A 19170-nucleotide genomic window follows, 5' to 3' on the forward strand; every position below is an offset into this window, starting at 1 on the left:
GATGTGTAGTACCTCGAGCACCAACTAACTCAGGATGGCAGCTTTGCATGTGAAGTGAACAGAAGACGTGTGTCGGGTGCACAGAGAGGTAATAGCTCAGCTGACATTACCAGGAGCTCTTTCTCCGCAGAATCCTTTTAAAATTTAAAACTGTTCTCACCAAAATAAACCTCCTGAAAGAGTGTTGTAGACAATTACCCCCTCCTGAGGGAAAATCTTAGCACAGCTGTCCTTCCAATCCCCACGCCCCCACACACATGCTGCTGCCCTTGAAGGCACTAAGAAAATCTTTTCTCATAAAGGGAATCTTTAAAATATTTACACTGTATTTCTGTATTTTGGCTTATTGCTACTGCTACAGTGACAAGGTTAAAATTATTTTGTTTAGAAATCTGCGAAAAAAAGCAAGAAGCAGTAAAGGGAAAGCCACAGAGAGAGCAGCAGCATGTGTGTGCCTACAATATTCCTTGAAACTACAATTTCTTAAAGCAGAAAACCAGCAGTAAATGGGTGTACTACAATGATATAGACTGAGGGCTAAAGCCAGCTTCTCTTTTCACTGTGACCCTGGGCACAAAACCAGCATAATTCCCCATGTCATAGTAGTGTAAGTTGGAAGCAGAGTTTGCCCTCAGAAGGAAACATATGAAACAATTTCAGCAGATAAACAGAGCTTGAGAGCTGTGAAAGTGGAAGCAATAGTTTGTTTTAGTTGCCTCAGGAAAAATTCACTTAATACTTTTGGGTAATGCAAAGCTTTGAAAACCTGAATGTTTAGATGCCTTTTGAGAACTGTAGAGAAACATGCAAGTGTAAACGTGCTGCTATTTGTAAGCTCTTTTAACACTGGGAGAAAAATACAAAATCTAAAGATATCTACATACTGCACTGACTGGTAATGGCAATCACATGACGTCTTCTTGATCCCAGAAGTATTTAGTTGTGAACTGAAGCTGATGTACCAAATAATCCACTTTAGGGAGAAAAATGGTTGATGGTGAAGGTAGGTATAGGTTTGCATGAAGTGGGATTGAGAGTTTGCAAGCTTAAGTAACATGACAAAAGAACAGTTTCAGGGAAGTACAGAGTAAAGTAGACATGGAGTCACAGTTCTTACAAGGTAAACAGTACCACCAGGATGTATTTTTAAATATTGTTAGAATTGAATCTGAATCATTAAGGCTGGAAAATATCACCAAGATCATCGAGTCTAACCATCAACCTAACACTGACAGGTCCACCATGAAACCATGTCCTCATGCACCATATCCACATGGTTTTTGAATACTTTCAAAGATGGCAAGTCCACTGTTGCCCCAGGACTCTGTTCCAGTGCTTGACGACCCTTTCAGTGAAATATTTTTTCCTAAAATCCAGTGTAATGCTCCCTTGACAAAAACATTTCCACTTGTTCTATAAATACTTGAAAGGAGGGCATAGTGAGGTGGGGACTGGTCTCTTCTATTGTATCTGCAATGGCAGGACCAGTCAAAATGGCTTCAAACCCAGATAGAGGAGACTCAGATTACAGAATAAGCTGATTGGAAGATACTCTATAGCGTTTCTTCACTGTTAGGGTGGTCAAGCATTGGAACGCGTTGCCTAGGGAGGTAATGAAGTCATCATCCCTGTAGGTGTTCAAAAGGCATGGCTCTGGTCCTGGATCATACGGGTTCAGAGCTGTGTTGTGCTCACGTCGTGTTAAACTAGTGAATCACCCTACTACCGCACGCTTCCAGCCCCTCGACCGCGGAACGAAACCGGTCTCCCTGGCCCGGCCGGGCCGCGCAGCTCGCGCAGGCGCAGAGGTGCCGCGCAAGCGCGGAGCTCCCCAGGCGGGCGGCGCTTCCCTGGGGCGGCTGCGGGTCGAGGCAGCCGCGTAGGGCCCTGTGGAGCGGTCCAGCCCCCGCCCAGCCGGGCATTGTTCCCGGCCGTCTCTGCCGGGAACTTTCAGCCGCGTCCCGGTCCACTGCCTGCCGGGTCGGGGGTGGGGGGGGAGGAGGGCGCGGTGAGGGCAGGGGCCCGGAGCCCGGAGCCCCTTTGTCGCCTCCTCCCCGGTGTAAAGCTGCCGGTGAGGCTCAACATGATGGCGGCCGAGGCCACGGGTGAGGAGGGCGGCTCGGGCGCTGTGGCCGGGACGGCGGGAGCCGCCGCGGTCGGTGAGCTGGGGCACTGCCCCGCCTTGTGCCGCGGTCGGGCGCCGGAGCCGCAAGGCCCCTTCCTGGTCGGCGGCGGCCCCCCAGGCGGGCCGGATTTGTGCTCAGTTCTGGAGCTACTGGAGCTGGGCGCGGGGCCAGCCCTTCCAGCGGCCGCTGCGGCTGCTGATCCCGGCTTCCCCCCGCTGCCGCCCCCCCCAGCGTTGGCCGGGGGGCTGGGGACAGTGGACGAGGGAGACTCACTGGACGGGCCGGAGTACGAGGAAGAGGAGGTGGCCATTCCGCTCAACGCGCCCCCCACCAATCAGTGAGTACCCGCCGCCCCCGCCTCAATCCTTGTGGGGAGTGGGTCCCGCGCCCCCGGGCCCCCACCGCTGGCCGGGGAGACAGTGTGTCAAAGTCGGCTGGCAGTCTCGCAGAAGTTTTGCGTCCCACCTCTTCACCTTCCCTCCCTCCTGCTGTTCCGTTCCAGCAGGAAGTTTTCTTCACGAGGACACTGCCCGTGGTCTGTGGAGCGCAGCCCACCCGCAAGTCGGGAGAGTGAACGGCGGCAACAGGGAGGTCGGTCTCCTTCCCCTTCACGGGGAGCTGGTCCTCCGTGACTGAGTGGCATCAGCTCACGGGAAAAAGGCGGCTGAATTAGTATTTTGCAAGTTTTCATAGCAGTACTGCAGAGGCTGCCAGGAAGAGTGAGTTATTCTGGTTATCGTTTAAACTACCTGTTGGGGAGACGTTTCCAGTCACTGGTAGCCCCTTCACGGTAGAGTAATAAACTTAATTTCTGTACATAGAGTAAAAAAACCCCATCCATGGTATAAAAGACCTAATTTACCATGTCATCATTTTGTGTTGCATTGCTTTCTGTTAAAAAAAAAAGAAGATAACTTATATTTTCCATTTCATATAGAAACAGCCAAAGTAATGCCCACTTGTTGGATCTTTTTAAAAATTCAGGCAGTCTTGAGTCATGGACTTAAAAGGAATTAAAGTAATTTCCAATTTTAAAAGTGTTAACAGAGAGATATTTTTATAAATGTTTTAACTGCCTTGCTGCTCAGCCAATTTAAAGTTGTTTTCATAAAGGTTATGCTTGGAGAGAGGAGACATTTGGAATAAACTGTAAACTTATAATTAAATTTTACTGTATTTATCCGTACATCAGTTTAATTTGGATTCCTTTAGTGCTGGTACTAGAAAGAATCTTCCACTAGAGGCAGACTAGTTCTTTGTTTAAGTTGTGTGAAATATAAGATCAGATAATGTTATATAGAGTCCATGTAATTAGTAAATACTCTTAATACAGCCTGTGGATTTCACTATAGAAAATCTGCAGGTTTACTCAAAGCACTTCCAAGGTGTGTGTTAGAATAGAAAATAAGCATTTTCTTCCATATCCTTATCATATTCTCCCCAAACTGAAATGGTTTCAGAGGCTTGCATTTTTTCATTAGTAAAATTTCTATAAATATGTTGTTTTTGTAGTTCTTGCGTATAGTGGATAATTTAGGGAATAACATACAGTTGTATTTTAAGAGACATATTTAGATAGGTCAGAAAGTTAACTAATAATCTGTGTGAAATTTTGGATTTGTTCTTTATATTCTGTCATAACTTGACTAGCAGACTTAACTTTGGCATTATGTTACATACTCGTACGATTTCAGGAGCCATTTTCATTTTAAGTAGAACATAAAATTATAATAGCCTTTATAACAAGCTTCTCTGAGCTTGTTTTGCAGATTAAAAAAACAAGCACAGAGCAAACAAAAAAGCTCAAACACAAACCAGACACAATATGAGTACCTAGTCTTCCAATTTTTAGGCTATAAAGATGTTACAAATGCTTTTTTAAACATGCGTATGCTTTGAAATAGTGTAAATTTGGCATTCTTGCTTTTGTAGTAACTAGTACAAAGAGATGGGAAATGAAGCACCTGCAGGTTCTGCACTTCCCATGAGGATGTTGTAAATATGGTTTGCTCAGGGAGATCTGGGGAATATATCTTCTTTTATTGTGTATTCTTTAATATTCAGGCAGTGGCAGGATACTAGCATATAAGATCTTCTCTTTATTCACAAACTCAGAATCTCACAGTAGGGTTGATTTTTTAAATCTTTGATCTGGAGTCAAGCTAATTTGAGGCTTGTCTATTCAGTATGTGTGTGTGTGTGTGCTTTCATTTTTATAGAGCACAGCAGTGGTGTGTTTCTGTTGCAGCTTAATGCCAGGTGCGATGCACAGGATACTCGGGAATAAAGGTAACGCTGAGTTTGTTTAGGTCATCTTTTCCCTCGCTTTCTGCCCCATTTGCAGACCTCAGTGACAGAGGCTCAAATAGCAGAAGGAAATGCCTTGGGATTGAATGAATGAATGAATGCTAATTTTTTTATGTATTTGATTTAAAATTATTTTCTGTCCTAGCATTGCATTAATGTGGTAGGAGCCATTCCAGTATTGCTGCAAAACTTGCATTTTCATATAGTGTTTTTTGAGCAGTGCTTATCAGTTTGAAATGGAAATCAGTTGAAATCTGAAAGTGATCAACCACACAAAATGAAATAGACTGTCATAATACTCTTTGGTTAAAACAAATCTTGCCCAAAGCAGATACATTCTTACAGTCACTCTTGGAGTTTGTTCAGGCAACATAATAAGAAAAAACTGAAGATGAAGACAGAGAAATACAAATAAGAATGGATTGCATTAAAGTAGACCATTTTCCTCATCATACAGTGAAGTTGTAGTATCTTCACATGAGTATTTGAGGTGGCAAGCTGAAAGTTCTGCATTTGTTTCAGTAACTCAAGAAAAAAATTTTTCTGAATAATTGCAGAAGGCCTTTTTCCAGACTAATGAAGGAATCTGTTGCACTATAAATTATCAGGAAATAGTGTTGGTGTGTTTAGTTAGGTACCTGTATAAAGAAAATGAAATGTGATGTCAATAGATTTTAGTGTGTGAGGTTTTCTTTGTTTAGTAGTTAATGTAGTTAGCATAGAATATTGACTTTATTAGATGATGATTTTCTTCATTAGTTGCTGTTGTGCATGAAAGACAACACCTTGTTTTTCAAAAGTCGGTGGGTAGTGTATTCTGGGCTGCTTCCGGTGAGATGTGTGGTGTTAGAAGTAGTCTTAAATGAGTGGTTAAACACAGTGAAACAATATTGTACCTAACCTACCGCAGGAAGTGAAGCAGTAAGTAAACTGAGTGTGTTAGTTCATAAGTAAATGAAAACTTTAGATAAATAAAACCAGAAGTAGGACAGCATTTGAAGCCAGAAGTTTGAGGATGATTTTTCAGTAGTTTAGTCAGTATTTCTAGTCAACGTTAGAGAATGTAATTTTGTTTAAACAGTAACTAGAATGTCTTTACATGCTCTTTATTTAGTTTTTATTTTGTGTCATTGATTGAGTCCCATAATACCAGTGTGGGACTTTGGCAGTTCATTTACTAGCCTACCCCATTGAGAAGTGTAATACTGTACTGTGTTTTTTTCAAGTTTTTTTGTCTATATGTTCTGTGGTTGTGAAGGGAAGGTGAACACAGATTTTCTAGTGAGGGCTTAGGTCTCTTCAGAATAGGACTCCATATTTTGGTTCAAGCATAAATTTGTAAAATTTCCATAGTAGTTTTCCAGTTTCTTTCATATCTTTCTCCCCAGAAAAATAAGCGTCTTGTAATATGTCTTGCTGGTAGGCATAGTGGAAGAGAGGAGAAGACGTCTTGTTTTAACATAGTCTTTGTGCTGCGCATAAGTATTGCAGGGTTGGTTCCTCAGTGTCCCTCCAGTGTATGGTCAGTACTAGTAAAATGTTCAGAGCTTGACAGAGTTTATACACTTGACCTGCTTTATTTACTTTTATGCACTATTTAAAGACTGAAGGTGGTCTTGAATAGTTTTTATTTTATATAAAATATTTTCTCTATCAGTCTTGTTAGTGATGCAACAGAAAAAGGTTTCTGTTATTAAATTTTAATATATTTAATATGTAATATATTTAAATGCTATTATCTTTTAATCATATTTAGTGCTGAAGGTGGTGAGGAGTAATCAGCATGGATTTATAATAGGAAAATTGTGCTTAATCAACCTAAGAACTTTCTGTGATGTAGTCATTGACTTGGGGGAGAAAGGGAGAGAGTTTTCCATAACTTACTAAGGCTTTTGACACTGTCTTCCGTAGTCTTCTTGCAGGCAGACTGATGGAGTATAACTTAGGTTAAATGACATGAGGTGCATTGAAAACTGGTTGAATGACTAGGAACAGAGCATGGTGATCAGCAGCTTGAAGTCCAGATAGAAGCAAATTACTGTGAGTATTCCCTAGGGTGCCTTCACGGGCCAGTACTGTGACATCCTTAGATAGAGTGCATGCACCCTTAGCAAGTTCACAGATAATGCAAAACTGAAAGAGGAGAAGCTGAAACATCAGGTAGCTGTGCTGACATCCAGAGTGATGTGGACAGGCTGGAGAATTGGGCTGCGGGAGAGCTTGTGTAGTTAGACGAAGGAAACACAGGGCTCTGGCACTAGGGAGTAGTAACGCTAAGCACGTGGTGGGGCTAAACAGCTGGAAAGCAGCTCTGCAGAGAAGCATGTGGGCGTGAGGATGTTAACAAAGCCAGCAGTGTGCCTATGTGGCAAAATTTCACACGTGCTTTTCCCACATGTAAAAAGGAAATATGTAAATAAAGATTGGTTGTACAGTGTGACATGCTTCTACATGTAATACCAGCTGCCTCCTTCCATATAGTAAATTCACCGTCTACTGCCTTTTTGTGAATGGCTTGTTCCTTGCACGGGTCTTGTGGTGGTGGGGGCCAGAAGCCATATAGCTATACTGCGAACTTGCTAAATGTATCCCTCCTGACAATAGAAATGGCTGGCTGGGCCGAATGGAGCTGGTGTGACTACCCAACATCTTCTGTGCAGCTTGGGAAAATACAGGGATCTCTTGTTTGTGTGTAGACCAGAGGTCGCAGCTCTGACTGCAGTGCAGCTCATTCCATGAGGTTCATGACTTGACGTATGGTTGTCAGCCACTCGGTGTGGCAGTGGTATAGGCGCCATTCTTCTGCGCACCTGTATGTTGCATGTGTGGATATAGAGGCTCTTTGTGATATTGTGTCTTTGTCTGCATGTTGTAATTAAATTGTGATAGATAGAGTTGGAGTTCTGAACATGTTGTTTTTGAAATAAACTGGCAGATGGGAGTATTTTCATGCACAGTTTTGACAATTTTCTGAAACATGGAAGCCTTTTACTGGTATTCTCTTAGAAGCAAAATAAAGAACAATTACACAGTTTTCTTAAAGCAGGCAAGTTAAACAGGTAGTCACAGAAAAAAACACCTTAATTGCAATCTATAATTGATAGGACATTTTATAGTTGAATAATTTTGTAACATATGCTTGCAAGGCTACTTATACTTACTCTCTTTCAATGCATGTTATAACAGTAACTGCATTGTTAGAGTACTCGCTGTGATTCAGAATGTCATTGAATTATGTTTGTTCAAAACACAATGAAAGGAGTGGATTGTCAGCATTTAAAAAAAATGCAAAGGTAATTTTAGAAATACAGAAGTGTTCCTAGGTAGGGTCAGGCAAGCAAGGAGAGATGACAGATGAGAAATTATAGGGATCTTGTCTTTGGCAATGATGGAGGATGTACATCTAAGTAGTAGTGCGTTAGAATTTTGAGTGTAAGAACTTGTAAGTCACAGTCATTTGGCAACTTATTTATGATAAGATAGGCAGGTTTTTAATGCGATACCTTCACATCCAAACTTTAATTCCTTTCATGAGACTTATAGTAGACCATACATAGCAATTCCTTTTGCATCCAGTAAGAATCTCTATGGTTGGCATTGCTTTGGACTGAAAACAATAAATTTGAAATTGTTTTGATTGCAAAATACTGAAATTGTAAATCTTGAGGTAGAAAACTCAGAGGGAGAGGTGGTTTCCTGTGATGTATTTTTGCCGAAATACTCAGGCTTCACTCAGCTACCTGATTGGAGCTTAAAACAAAAGGATCTGGGGGTCACTTTATTTCATTTCAGAAATGGTGGTAGCCTGTTTATTTCCGTCAGAGTGTTCTGTGTTCTGTTCTCTTAGTTAGGAGTATGGCTAGCTCTGTAGTTTACTCATTTCTGTTCTACTTTCTTTGGATAAAACTGACTATTGGATGGATCTTTCTTTGTAGTGCAGCATAAGAGGCGTTAAAATCTTTCATTAGTGCTCATTAGATTAGTCAATACCCTTAAATGAGATTGAGTACTGCAGTTTTGTAAAACAGTGTTTACTGTTTGCTGTCAAAGTCCTTGAAGATTATGATGGAAGTTGCAGAATGTATCTTTCTATAATACTGAAAACTGGTGATAGCAGGATGTGTTATATGACATGGATTCTGACAGTGATGTCTTTCAGTGCTCCTGGATTATGTATTATGTGAATAAACTGTTTTTATGTATTGATGAAACTGCTCTTTGAAAAAATGCAGTTATTTCTTGACAACCGTTTTGCATACTCTAAAGGTATTATACAAGTTTGCACTTAAGTGTGTATCCTATTTTTTTAAAGATATGTAAAATCTACAAGGTTTCCTGAGGATATCACTTGAGCTATTTTCTCATGTCATTGCTCAATATTGACTGCTTTACTGTCATTTGTATTAAATTTAGTGTTAATACTTATTTCTGCGATTAGTACTATACTGTAGTTCGGTACATTACACTAAAGCAGTGTGAGCTGTAAATACAGTGTTTTTTTGCATCAGAAGTTAACACTTTATATGTAGGTTCAGTGACACTGAATGTAATTGCACTCAGAAGTTAACTTAATATTTTTATTTCCAAAACCAAACTTTTCCTTAAATGTTTTACCAGGTAATAAATGTCTCGTGGTACACTTGATATAAAAGTGTTGAATGGGACAAAGTATAGCCTGTTCAGTGTTAAAGGATGTGGCATATAACAATATATATATATTGCCATCACCAGCAATGAGGGTGTCTTTTTTGTTTGAAGCTCCTGGACTGAGAATTGGGGCACGTAAATTTGTGCTGTTGTTGTTAGAAATCCTGGTCCTTTACAGAAAAATTCTTCTATCTGCTCCTGCCTTTCTATTTATTCTGTAAAATTTTTTGTGTAATTTGCATTCTTATTGAGACTCTCACTTCTTCATTTTGAAATTGTGCCTTTGTTTAAATTTGGCATTTTAATGCAATGGGTCTCTCAATAGAATTAAGATTATTTTCCCCAAGTGTGTCATAAATAGGAGCAAATAAAAGCTCAATGAATCTGTTATTAGTCTAGAATAGATTTCATGAAATGGAATGTTGAGGAGTTATATACTTCATGAAAGTCATTCTGTCCAGGAAAGCAATGCCCAGTTGCAACGTGCAGGGAGCAAACCTACTCAGGTTTCAGCTGCGCTGGGCACACTGACACACAGAATATTTAATCTTAATCTTACTTGATAATCAGCTGTCTTTGTTTTGCTTCATTTCCTAAAAGAGTCTCCTTGTCGAGAAGGTATGAGCACTTCTTTGTGACTGTCTCTGAATGACAGATTTCTGCTCATGAATGAAGCTGCTTTGCTCTGGAATGGAATGACACAGGCTCTTGCTGATTTAACTAGGTCTGCAGCAGTTGCAAGTTTTAAATGTTGTACAGACACAACAGTGCTTCTACTGGTTTAGCTTGTTTTGATCAGGATGAGGAAGAGAAGCAGGGGGGAGCAATACTAGCAAGCACCCAGGTTTGTCAGGTTAAACAGTATTTATACTTGTGCTGCTCCTACTGGTGAAATGGTGTTTTTTGGTTTGGTTTATCAAGGTTTTGTTCTGATAAAAGCTCTCAAAGCTTTTTTTTCCATTTCGTAGAAAAAAATTGCTTTTGTTCAGATTTTATCAACAGCTCAACTTTTAATTTTAAATTTTGAAGCTGTATGCTGTGTAATATTTGATATTTTTGCATATATTGATTCAAGAGATCATTTGCATATCTTCTAAATTGCATGTTTGTGAATCTTACAAAACAGTCTGAAGTGTTAGAGCTAAATGGTATGTGATCTGAAGTGGTGAAGGATTTTAATTGTCTAAAACACTGGCTGTTTTGAAGCTGACAGTTTCTGAGTGTAAAAATTAAAGGTTTGATCAAGCAAAATTAGGTGGAGGAGCTAATGAATTATTGCAATATATAGCTCTGGACCATGCTGTTGCTTGGTGAAGGTAATGAGAACAATGGCTGTCTTTGAAAACTGCTCTATATCACTACTTTCTTAAAAGAAGAACAAGTTAATCTTGATCATTTGAAGTAGAACAAGTGTTCTGACACAGGCTGTATAAATAAACTGAGAAAGGTGATTGAATGCTTGAATGGCAGCAGTAGATTAAAGATATCCTTTGTCATATTTTGCAGTCTGTGATTGCCATGTATCAGTACTCACTTTTGATTGAGACAGTGCACATTGTGATTAGGAAAGTTGATTTTGGGGCTGGATGGTGGCCTGGTGACTGCTGTCCAGTTCTTTACTGGCTTTGCTGCAGCTGCATCACTGTCAACTGAGAAACAGTCTGATAGAATTCACTTCTGCGTTTGTACTTTTGGAATACTGAGCCTGAACTGGCATCTTCATAGGCTTAAAATACAGTAATTCCAAGCCAGGTCAGTCACCTCAGTTTCTGTTTTTTTAAAGTAAACAAATTAGGGAGGAGATAAAAACTATGATATGTGTAGAGTCTCTGCCTCTTAGGGTTGTTCCTTGGGGAAAGTAGGTTATCTGGAAAACTCTGCTATGTTAAAAATACTGTTTTTGGAAATGAGTCAGCTAGGAGGTTGAACTTGTAACAATGTGATTCACAAAGTTTTGGAGTTATATGGGTTTTGACTGAAAGATTTTCTTCCTTTCACAGGTCTATTTTCTGAAAGTAAACAAAACCCTTAAGTTCTAAGGATGCCCATTGTTACTCTTTTTCAGATGGTATCATGGAAAACTTGACAGAACAATTGCAGAAGAACGTCTTCGACAAGCGGGAAAACCTGGAAGTTACCTTATTCGAGAGAGTGATCGGAGACCAGGTTCATTTGTGCTTTCATTCCTTAGTAAAACAAATGTCAATCATTTTAGGTGAGAATTAAGTGTTTTATTTTGATCTATCTACTTTTTGTTTCCAAACACAATAAAGTGAACAATGATTGCATTATAATGCAGTATTTTTGGCTCTTAAAGCTTTAATTGTACAGCTTTTTACTTGTGTTTGATTGTTTTAAATCATGCTACTTTAAAATTACTTTGTAGGGTGAAGAACCGAAGTGTGAGGAAACCAAAAATATCTGGATAGAGAAGCTTGCCTAAAGTGGTTTGAATAGACTTAAAGCACCCTGCAGGTTTCATTAGTCAGTGAAGGAGATTGTTTTGTGTCTGTTCCATAGTAATCGTTGTAGTTATCATAGTTAAAGTGTTAGCACGCCTGGTTGCTTCCTTAATTTTGAGGGGAAAAAACACACCCCAAACAAACAAACACTTCCCAAAACAAACAAAAAAAGCCCAAAGCAAAAGTCACGAATAGATTATATGTTTAGTAATTGAAAGGTTTGCTGGAAACAGCTTTCAGCATATGTCCTGAGCATTGTTTTCTGACTTCTGTTGCAGTGTTATATGCTTATGAGCTTGGACTTAATATCTGAAGATTCATCTTTGTATGCATTTTACATTACTTCTTGGGAGAAACAACTTAATTCAGATTATGCATTAACTACTGAAATGGTTGTGTGAGCTTTTTCCCATTAGATATAAATTTTTTAAATTGAGTTTCAGGAGATACTTTGATTATTCCAAAGTAATTTTTTAACATTTAATATGGATGCTAAACTAACTGTAATGAAATAACTAATTTTTGATGGTGTTTGTTTTCTGCATTGTGTAGTTTTGAGCTGTAGTAATTTTTTGTTAAAGTACTTTGCTACTTTGTTCATTTTGTGCCTATTATAAAAGGTGTTTGTTGTGCATGATACAAGTAATAATGCTGTTGTGTAGTAGTGCATTATTTCAGTTTTCCAGGATGTTCACGCTTACTTTTTTTTATTTTATTTCATTTAGTTCTGACAAATGTGCTGTCTTTTTCTGTGAATCAGCACTTTCTTTAGATAAAAAACTGATGGCTCGTAAAATATATGTATGAATATTTTTGATAAAATATTCATTAGGTTTTTTTACATGTTTACAGAGGGCCTGTAATACTGTATTTTGCTGAATGTAGGTACTGTTTTAAGAATTAAACGTGATGCTAATCTCCTTTTCTTAAAAAAAAATTGGTAGCAAAATTTTTTCTAATGTCAAGCTTCTGTTTTTTTTATTAACAGAATTATTGCCATGTGTGGAGACTACTACATTGGTGGGCGTCGCTTTGCTTCACTCTCAGACCTGATCGGTTATTACAGTCATGTGTCCTGCTTGCTGAAAGGGGAAAAGCTCTTATTTCCAGTAGCACCTCCAGAGGCAAGTAAAAAAAATTCCTGAAGACCAACTTACTAAAATGTTTGTAACTTTGATCACAATTCAAAATTTTCTTTGGGAAAAAAATTTTAGAAAGTTTCCTGTTGTTTGGCATAGGCATACATGGGACTATAGGGAGTATAAAAATGCATTTTTACTGATACAAAGTAATGATGAAAAAAATTTCTATTTAATAAAAATACATAATGAGGAAGATAAAGGTATTGCAGTTATTGTACAATGTAGTAACATCATTTTAAGTAGACAGAGAAAACAAGACAATACTTGTTATCTTGTAATAAAGTTCAGTTCCTGTAATAAAGAGCACTGTTACTGTGTAACTATCACTGTTCTGTCACATTCTGGATATCTAGCAATAGTTTCAAAATGCATCCTGTAGATAACCAAGGTTTCTTTCACATGCTCATCCTTAAAACAACAAAAGTAATTAAAATGAAAAAAAAACCACTGCAAAATATCCCCTGTAACAAAACCCGAAACCTGAATAAAGATGTTTCTGAATTTTAAAATTCGGGATGTTATTTCCGCTCTAAGTGAAAAAAAATTTTAAGTAAGTGCTCTTAGTTCAACAAATTACATGTTTCTAGTTGACAGTGGTTTTGAGCTTTGGAAATAAAAAAATGGCAAGGTGGATATAAGTTCTGTTCTTTGCCTCAGAATAGCATAAGGCTGGAGAAAAAGATTCTACAGTATAGAATATACAGTACAGAGTAAAGAGAAAAAAACATTGCTCTTTTTTAAACTGTAGCCTGTGGAAGACAGAAGGAGAGTTCGAGCAATTCTACCTTACACCAAAGTGCCAGAAACTGATGAAATAAGGTATGTTTGAGTAACAGCAGTAGCTGTGAAATTCTCAAGAGTATTCATAAATAGTTATAATTTAGGTAGGTGTTCGTATGCAAGTATTTTTCAGTTGCATCTTAAACTTGACGTGGTTAGATTAACAGATGATATCTCTCTGTTCTTTGGTTTGAAATAAGAGTAAGACATTTTGTTCTTGGTTTATTTGTTTGCATTAATTGAATGGAAGGTACGTAAAGGTACATAGAATTAAAATCTTATAATTTTGAAATATGTTTATAAAGCCCTAGATTTTTACCAAAAGGACAAATTTATGTGTCAGAGAATTCTGTATGGAAGTGCCTTATCTGAGTGTGTGAAAGAAATGAGCTAGGTTTTTTTCTAAACTGACACAGACCTATTAGATGTGTAGCTGAGGGAAACAATTCAGATCACTAGAAAGAGAAAGTGGGCCTTGGCTACTTACAAATTTAAGAATGGAAGAAGTGAGTATTTCAATAGAAGACCATTTTCTGGTTACTTGGGATTGATACTGCTTTTTTGAGATAATTTTTTTCCTGCTGAAAAAATAGGAGGATTTGAAAGTGATTTGTGGTGGTTTCTGATCTCTCTAATGCAACAGATTTCATAAACTGATGTAATACACCAGTTGAATTGGGAATTTTCTTAGATTTAAGATTATTATCGTATGAGAGCTTTATATCCTCATTTGGATGGAAATTTAGTCCAGGACTCACAGTCCAGTCTGATCCTTTAAAGGATGATATGAGGATATTTGTTTTTGTAATTATGTGTTTTACTAAGGTAATAGACTGGGAACGGGCTCTCTAATGGCACATTACAACTAAGGCTTCCTACTCTGTGGGAGAACAACAAAAAATAATCTTTTACATGTCTTATTGCACCTGTCAGCTTCATAACAAAAATTGTAGGCAATTAAACCTTTTCTTCCTCTTTTAGGACAGAGCTGAAATGCAGAGTTGGTGTTTTGATGTCTACATGGCTAAAATAGTTCAGTTCATGGCATAGCTGAGACCAGAGTTCTCAAGTTTGTTCTAGATTGAATTAATATGCTCTTGAAGTAATTATGTATTTCAGAGAATTTTGACTTAGAATTTTAATATCATAATAAATATTTCTTAAGTTTGAAGTATTACTGAGTTAATTTCAACATGTCTTCCATGCAGTAACTATGCAGTGATGGAGGGTGCTTTTGTTGTTACCTGTTAAAGCTGAATAGCAGTTAAATTTATTCTTTGTTTTCAATAGTGGTTTGTTGCATTTTGTTTTTTCTGTTAGCCTACTTCAAATGAGAGCCGTGCCACAGACATTTGCTATGAAATTTTTAATTGCAATGGTAGTTAATGAGCTTCACTCTTTGTTGGTTTTCCTGTACCCTGATGCATCATGAAACATGGTTAAAAATTCTGTGCTGTAGTGAAGGGTTTTCATGTGACCTGAGTTTGTGTTCTTAATATTTAAGGAGTAACTTATACTAGTCTCCAGAAATGAAAACTCCCTTAGACCAGGTGCTGGGTCCTGCACTTTGGCCACAATAAACTCTCTGCAGGCCTAGAGAGCTGCCCAGTGGAAATGGACCTGTGGGTGTTGGTCAGCAGCTCGCTGAGGATGAGCCAGCTGTGCCCCGGTGGCCAAGAGAGTCAAGGGCATCCTGATTTGGATCAGCAGTGCTGTAGCTAGTAGGACTAAGAAGGTCATTCTTTCCCTGTGCTCAACACTGGTGAGGCCACACCTTGAGAACCATGTCCAGTTTTGGGCCATTCAAGGAAAGACATTGAGGTCCTGAAGTGTGTCCAGAGAAGGATAATAAATATCTGGTAAAATATCTGAAGTACAAGTCCTATTAGGAGCAGCTGCAGGGCCTCAGTCTGGAGAAAAGGAGTCTCAAGGGAGATGTCATTGCTCTCTACAACTCCCTCAAAGAAGCATGTAGCCAGATAGGGTTCAGTCTCTTCTGCCAGGCAACCAGTGGCAGGATAAGAGAACATAATCTTAAATTCCCCTTTAGTCTACAGGGTTGCTTTAGGTTGGTCATTAGGGGAAAATTTTTCACAGAAAGGGTGATGAGACATTGAAATGCTGTTCATGGAGGTGGTGGAATCACTGTCTCGGAAGATTATGGATGTTGCACTTAGTGCTGTTGTCTGGTTGACATGTGGTATTTGGTAGTAGGTTGGACTCAGTAATATCAGAGGTAATTTCCAACCCATTTGATTCTGTGATTCTCTGATTCTGAATATTAATGCTTCTTATGCTTGTAGCTAATTGCATGGCATCTCTGGTAACTGCTCTGTATTCTCTTTGCATTACTTGTCTTCATATGTGAGAACATAATGAATAAGGTATTCTACAACTTGCATTATGCAAGGTAATTTTTCAATGAAAGGAATATTACTTTCTTATAGACTGCTAAGGGTTATTTTACTTGTGTTGCATATTTGATCTCTCGATAAAAAAATAATATTACTGTATTTTAGCTATTTTTGTTTTATCCGTTAGCACATTTTGAAGTTGAGAGCACTGAAATATATGTTAGATACTAAACATAAATCAAAAGTATGAAAACTTGTATATGTGGTGACTTAACTGTGAGGAAAAATACACATGTGCTTGGAATATCAGTTCCTGCATTTTTTACGAATAGGTTTTCCCAAATATTTTATGGAAATTCATTGTGTTCATTAAACTTTAAATTATCATTGTATCTATGATTTAAATCTTGCTGTAACCTTCTTCAGTTTCCTTAAAGGAGACATGTTTATTGTCCATAATGAATTGGAAGATGGCTGGATGTGGGTTACAAACCTACGGACAGATGAACAAGGTCTTATTGTGGAAGACCTGGTAGAAGAAGTGGTAAGTAATTTTTGTATTCAGATTTCTTAAATGAATGGGATTTCTTTATAAAATAATGCTGAACAAAAACTAATGACATTTAATTGCCTGTTTTCTAATTGTGTAGTTTTCTGAATCTAGTAAATTCATCTAGTAGTTCTAAAAAACTAAAACAAACCTTTAAACATAGTATATTATCAGAAAATGTTTATTCATGTTGTCCAAAGATAAGTGCAAATGAATGGTACTGTAAATTTACTGGGCATTTCCCTAAAATCTACTGTCCTGGTGAAGAATCATTCAATTGTGTTTCTTTTTACAATTGCCAATGAAAAGTTCACTAACTCAGCAGAATGTAGTTTTGCATTGTGGTAGATCTTTCTCTTTATTCCAGGATGAAATTTGGGTTAAAAATTTATTGGTGAGAAGTAAAAAAAGAAGAAAAAAGATTTTTTTATAATATCTTCTTACACAGCATGTGTGTGTTTTGCCAATAGCAATGTTACTTGAGATGGATCTCATTGATGCCTGTGTCCGGATGTGAATAGCTAAACTGAAGTGACAATACTAGACTTTTGATCTGTAGACTGATAGGTCAGTGGTAATTTAACGCTAGGAAGGCTGAGAAGGTTGAAACTTTCTAAAAAGTTACCACCTCTAAAGGACTTGAATCATGAATGAGGTAATCATCAGAAATAACATTTTTGCTGAGTTTTCACCTAATGAATGAAGAGGGAAGCTTTTCATAGAGCTGCAGCAAGTCTTTAGGTAAAAAATGCCTCAGATATCCAAAGGTCATTTTTTTTTATAAGGAGGTCTTAACTTACGACTTTTTTTTTTTAAATTGAGTTGTACTGTTGTCATTCACTTGATATGTTAATTTTCTCATAGGGAAGAGAAGAAGATCCCCATGAAGGCAAAATGTAAGGATTTTTTTTTTTTTTTGTCATTTGAAAGCAATCATAACTGTTTGTCAAGTTCCACTGTGAGATTTCTAAGTTTTTGAGAAAGTGACCAAAGAGATTTTTTTTCCATCTCAAGACTTCTTTATATACTAGCTGCTGCAGATGCAGGGATAACTAATGTGAAAAAGTCCTGTAATGGACTTTTGGTAGAATTACCGTCTCTGGATAGATTTAGAAGTCTAGAAGGTGTGTAGGTGTGGCACTTGGTGACATTGATTTGGTGATGGCCTTGGCAGTCCTATGTTAAGGATTGGATGTGATGATCAATGGTATTTTCCAATGCAAAGGATTCTGTGTTCTGTACAGTTCTGTGATTCTTATAATGCTTAAAGTTTGAAGAAAAAATCACAGGACTGTGACTGTTCTTCCTTCTATTTACTTAAATACTTAAAAAAAATTTAAAAATTAAACTCAGAATCAGTAGTGTGTTGATATGTCTTTTAATAGATTACTTTCACAAGTGTAGATGAGTGGCAGATAGTTGTGAAAAATGTCTAGTGCCTTGATGACTGATCTGATGACCTCATTTGTTTGTCATATTTGTGCTTGCTGTTTTTTGCTGTTTCCCACTTTCCAAGAGGCTGGTGGCAGAAGGAGGCATTTCAGTGGTCTATTTGGTTTATTGAGTTCTGCTAGTCAATTTGGCAGTATGGATGTCTTCAAATGTGAAAATTTCGTATTTGGAAAGTAGCTTGTAGGGGATATGTGGAGCTTTGATTCTGTCTTTCAGCTGTTGTTTACCTTTCATAGGAATCTATATTAATATCTGAAGATAGTATAGAAAGAAAGCCAGAAATTCGAGTCTTTTCTTATAAAAGCACTGTATCTCTAGCTTTCCTTTAAATACAGATTATTAAGTTGTAGTGTGTCAAGCTTTTCTAAATAGTGGTAAGTATCATGCCAAAACTAGGCAGAGGCTGTGAACTTTTGTGGGCCACTACTCTGACACAAGACTCTGGGAAGGTGCAAGGTGTGAGATCAAAGCAGTTTATATTCATTAATCTAACAAAGCTAGGTTTTGTTTCCACAGCTCTCGCAAATTTGAGTTTGAGGTTTTCTGTGTATAACTTCTTGTTTGAGCTTCAGATTTCATGATGCTAGTACATTGCTGTATGACTTCAAATAATGCCTATGAAATTACCTACTTTTTGGACAATTCATATCAATCTCTAAACTCACTTGTATTTGAACATCAGCTCCAAGTGTTTTATTGAAGTAATTTATTTATATACCTATTAGTGTTAGTCTTTCATGTTGTTGGGAGGAGAGAATCATTAAGTAGCATGGACATTGATTGTCTCATCCATATATATTGGGTCTTTTAAAATAAAGATTAATTCATAGGTGCCAGAGTCTTGGATGTCAGCATAACCAAAAAAGAGAGCTGGTAGTCTTGCTTTCTAATTTTTCTCTTCATCTTTGTTAAGATGGTTCCATGGGAAGATCTCCAAACAAGAAGCTTACAATTTGCTGATGACAGGTATATATATTTCTGATGTGAAATACAGTGATAGTGAAATGAAACAAAGCGATCCTGTTAATATTAAACTATGGCAAAACTTCTTTCTATATCTAAACATAAATGAGTGTTTTAGGTTCTCCAATCCCTCTGGGTGCTGCCTCAGTAGAATACTACATTGGACGAAAACTTTCATGGCTATCAGTACTGAGAATGTTCTCAAGTAAAGTTGATCTAAAATTTTTTTATTTAATTAATTTTTTAAATTGTTTTATGTGGAATCAATAATTTCACTTTCATAAAGCAAGTATTTCTTTAGTTGAAAACAGTACTTATGACTCATATTGTTTAATACCCTACTTTAAATATTGGCACAGAGATTTGAAAATGTTATCAACCTTTTTT

At 37.7% G+C, this 19170-nt stretch overlaps 1 protein-coding gene across 2 annotated transcripts in view; it reads left to right on the top strand.

The window, feature by feature from the left end:
* The first annotated feature begins 2083 nt into the window (after positions 1 to 2083).
* RASA1 (RAS p21 protein activator 1) overlaps positions 2084 to 19170 on the top strand; it is a 47919-nt gene continuing 30832 nt past the window's right edge. Inside the window, exons 1-7 of one of the 2 annotated variants that reach the window (XM_054283586.1) lie at positions 2084 to 2463; positions 11146 to 11295; positions 12531 to 12666; positions 13433 to 13503; positions 16245 to 16362; positions 17233 to 17264; positions 18734 to 18786. In XM_054283586.1, coding sequence (XP_054139561.1) covers positions 2084 to 2463; positions 11146 to 11295; positions 12531 to 12666; positions 13433 to 13503; positions 16245 to 16362; positions 17233 to 17264; positions 18734 to 18786 — 940 coding nt within the window. Of the gene's footprint in view, positions 2464 to 11145; positions 11296 to 12530; positions 12667 to 13432; positions 13504 to 16244; positions 16363 to 17232; positions 17265 to 18733; positions 18787 to 19170 lie in introns of those variants that run through there. The other variant, XM_054283587.1, reaches the window with a different exon arrangement.

This window comes from Melozone crissalis, unplaced genomic scaffold (genome assembly GCF_028551555.1).
Source record: "Melozone crissalis strain CALT ecotype California unplaced genomic scaffold, PUWL_Pcris_2 ptg000036l_1, whole genome shotgun sequence".
NCBI classification, from domain to species: Eukaryota; Metazoa; Chordata; class Aves; order Passeriformes; family Passerellidae; genus Melozone; species Melozone crissalis.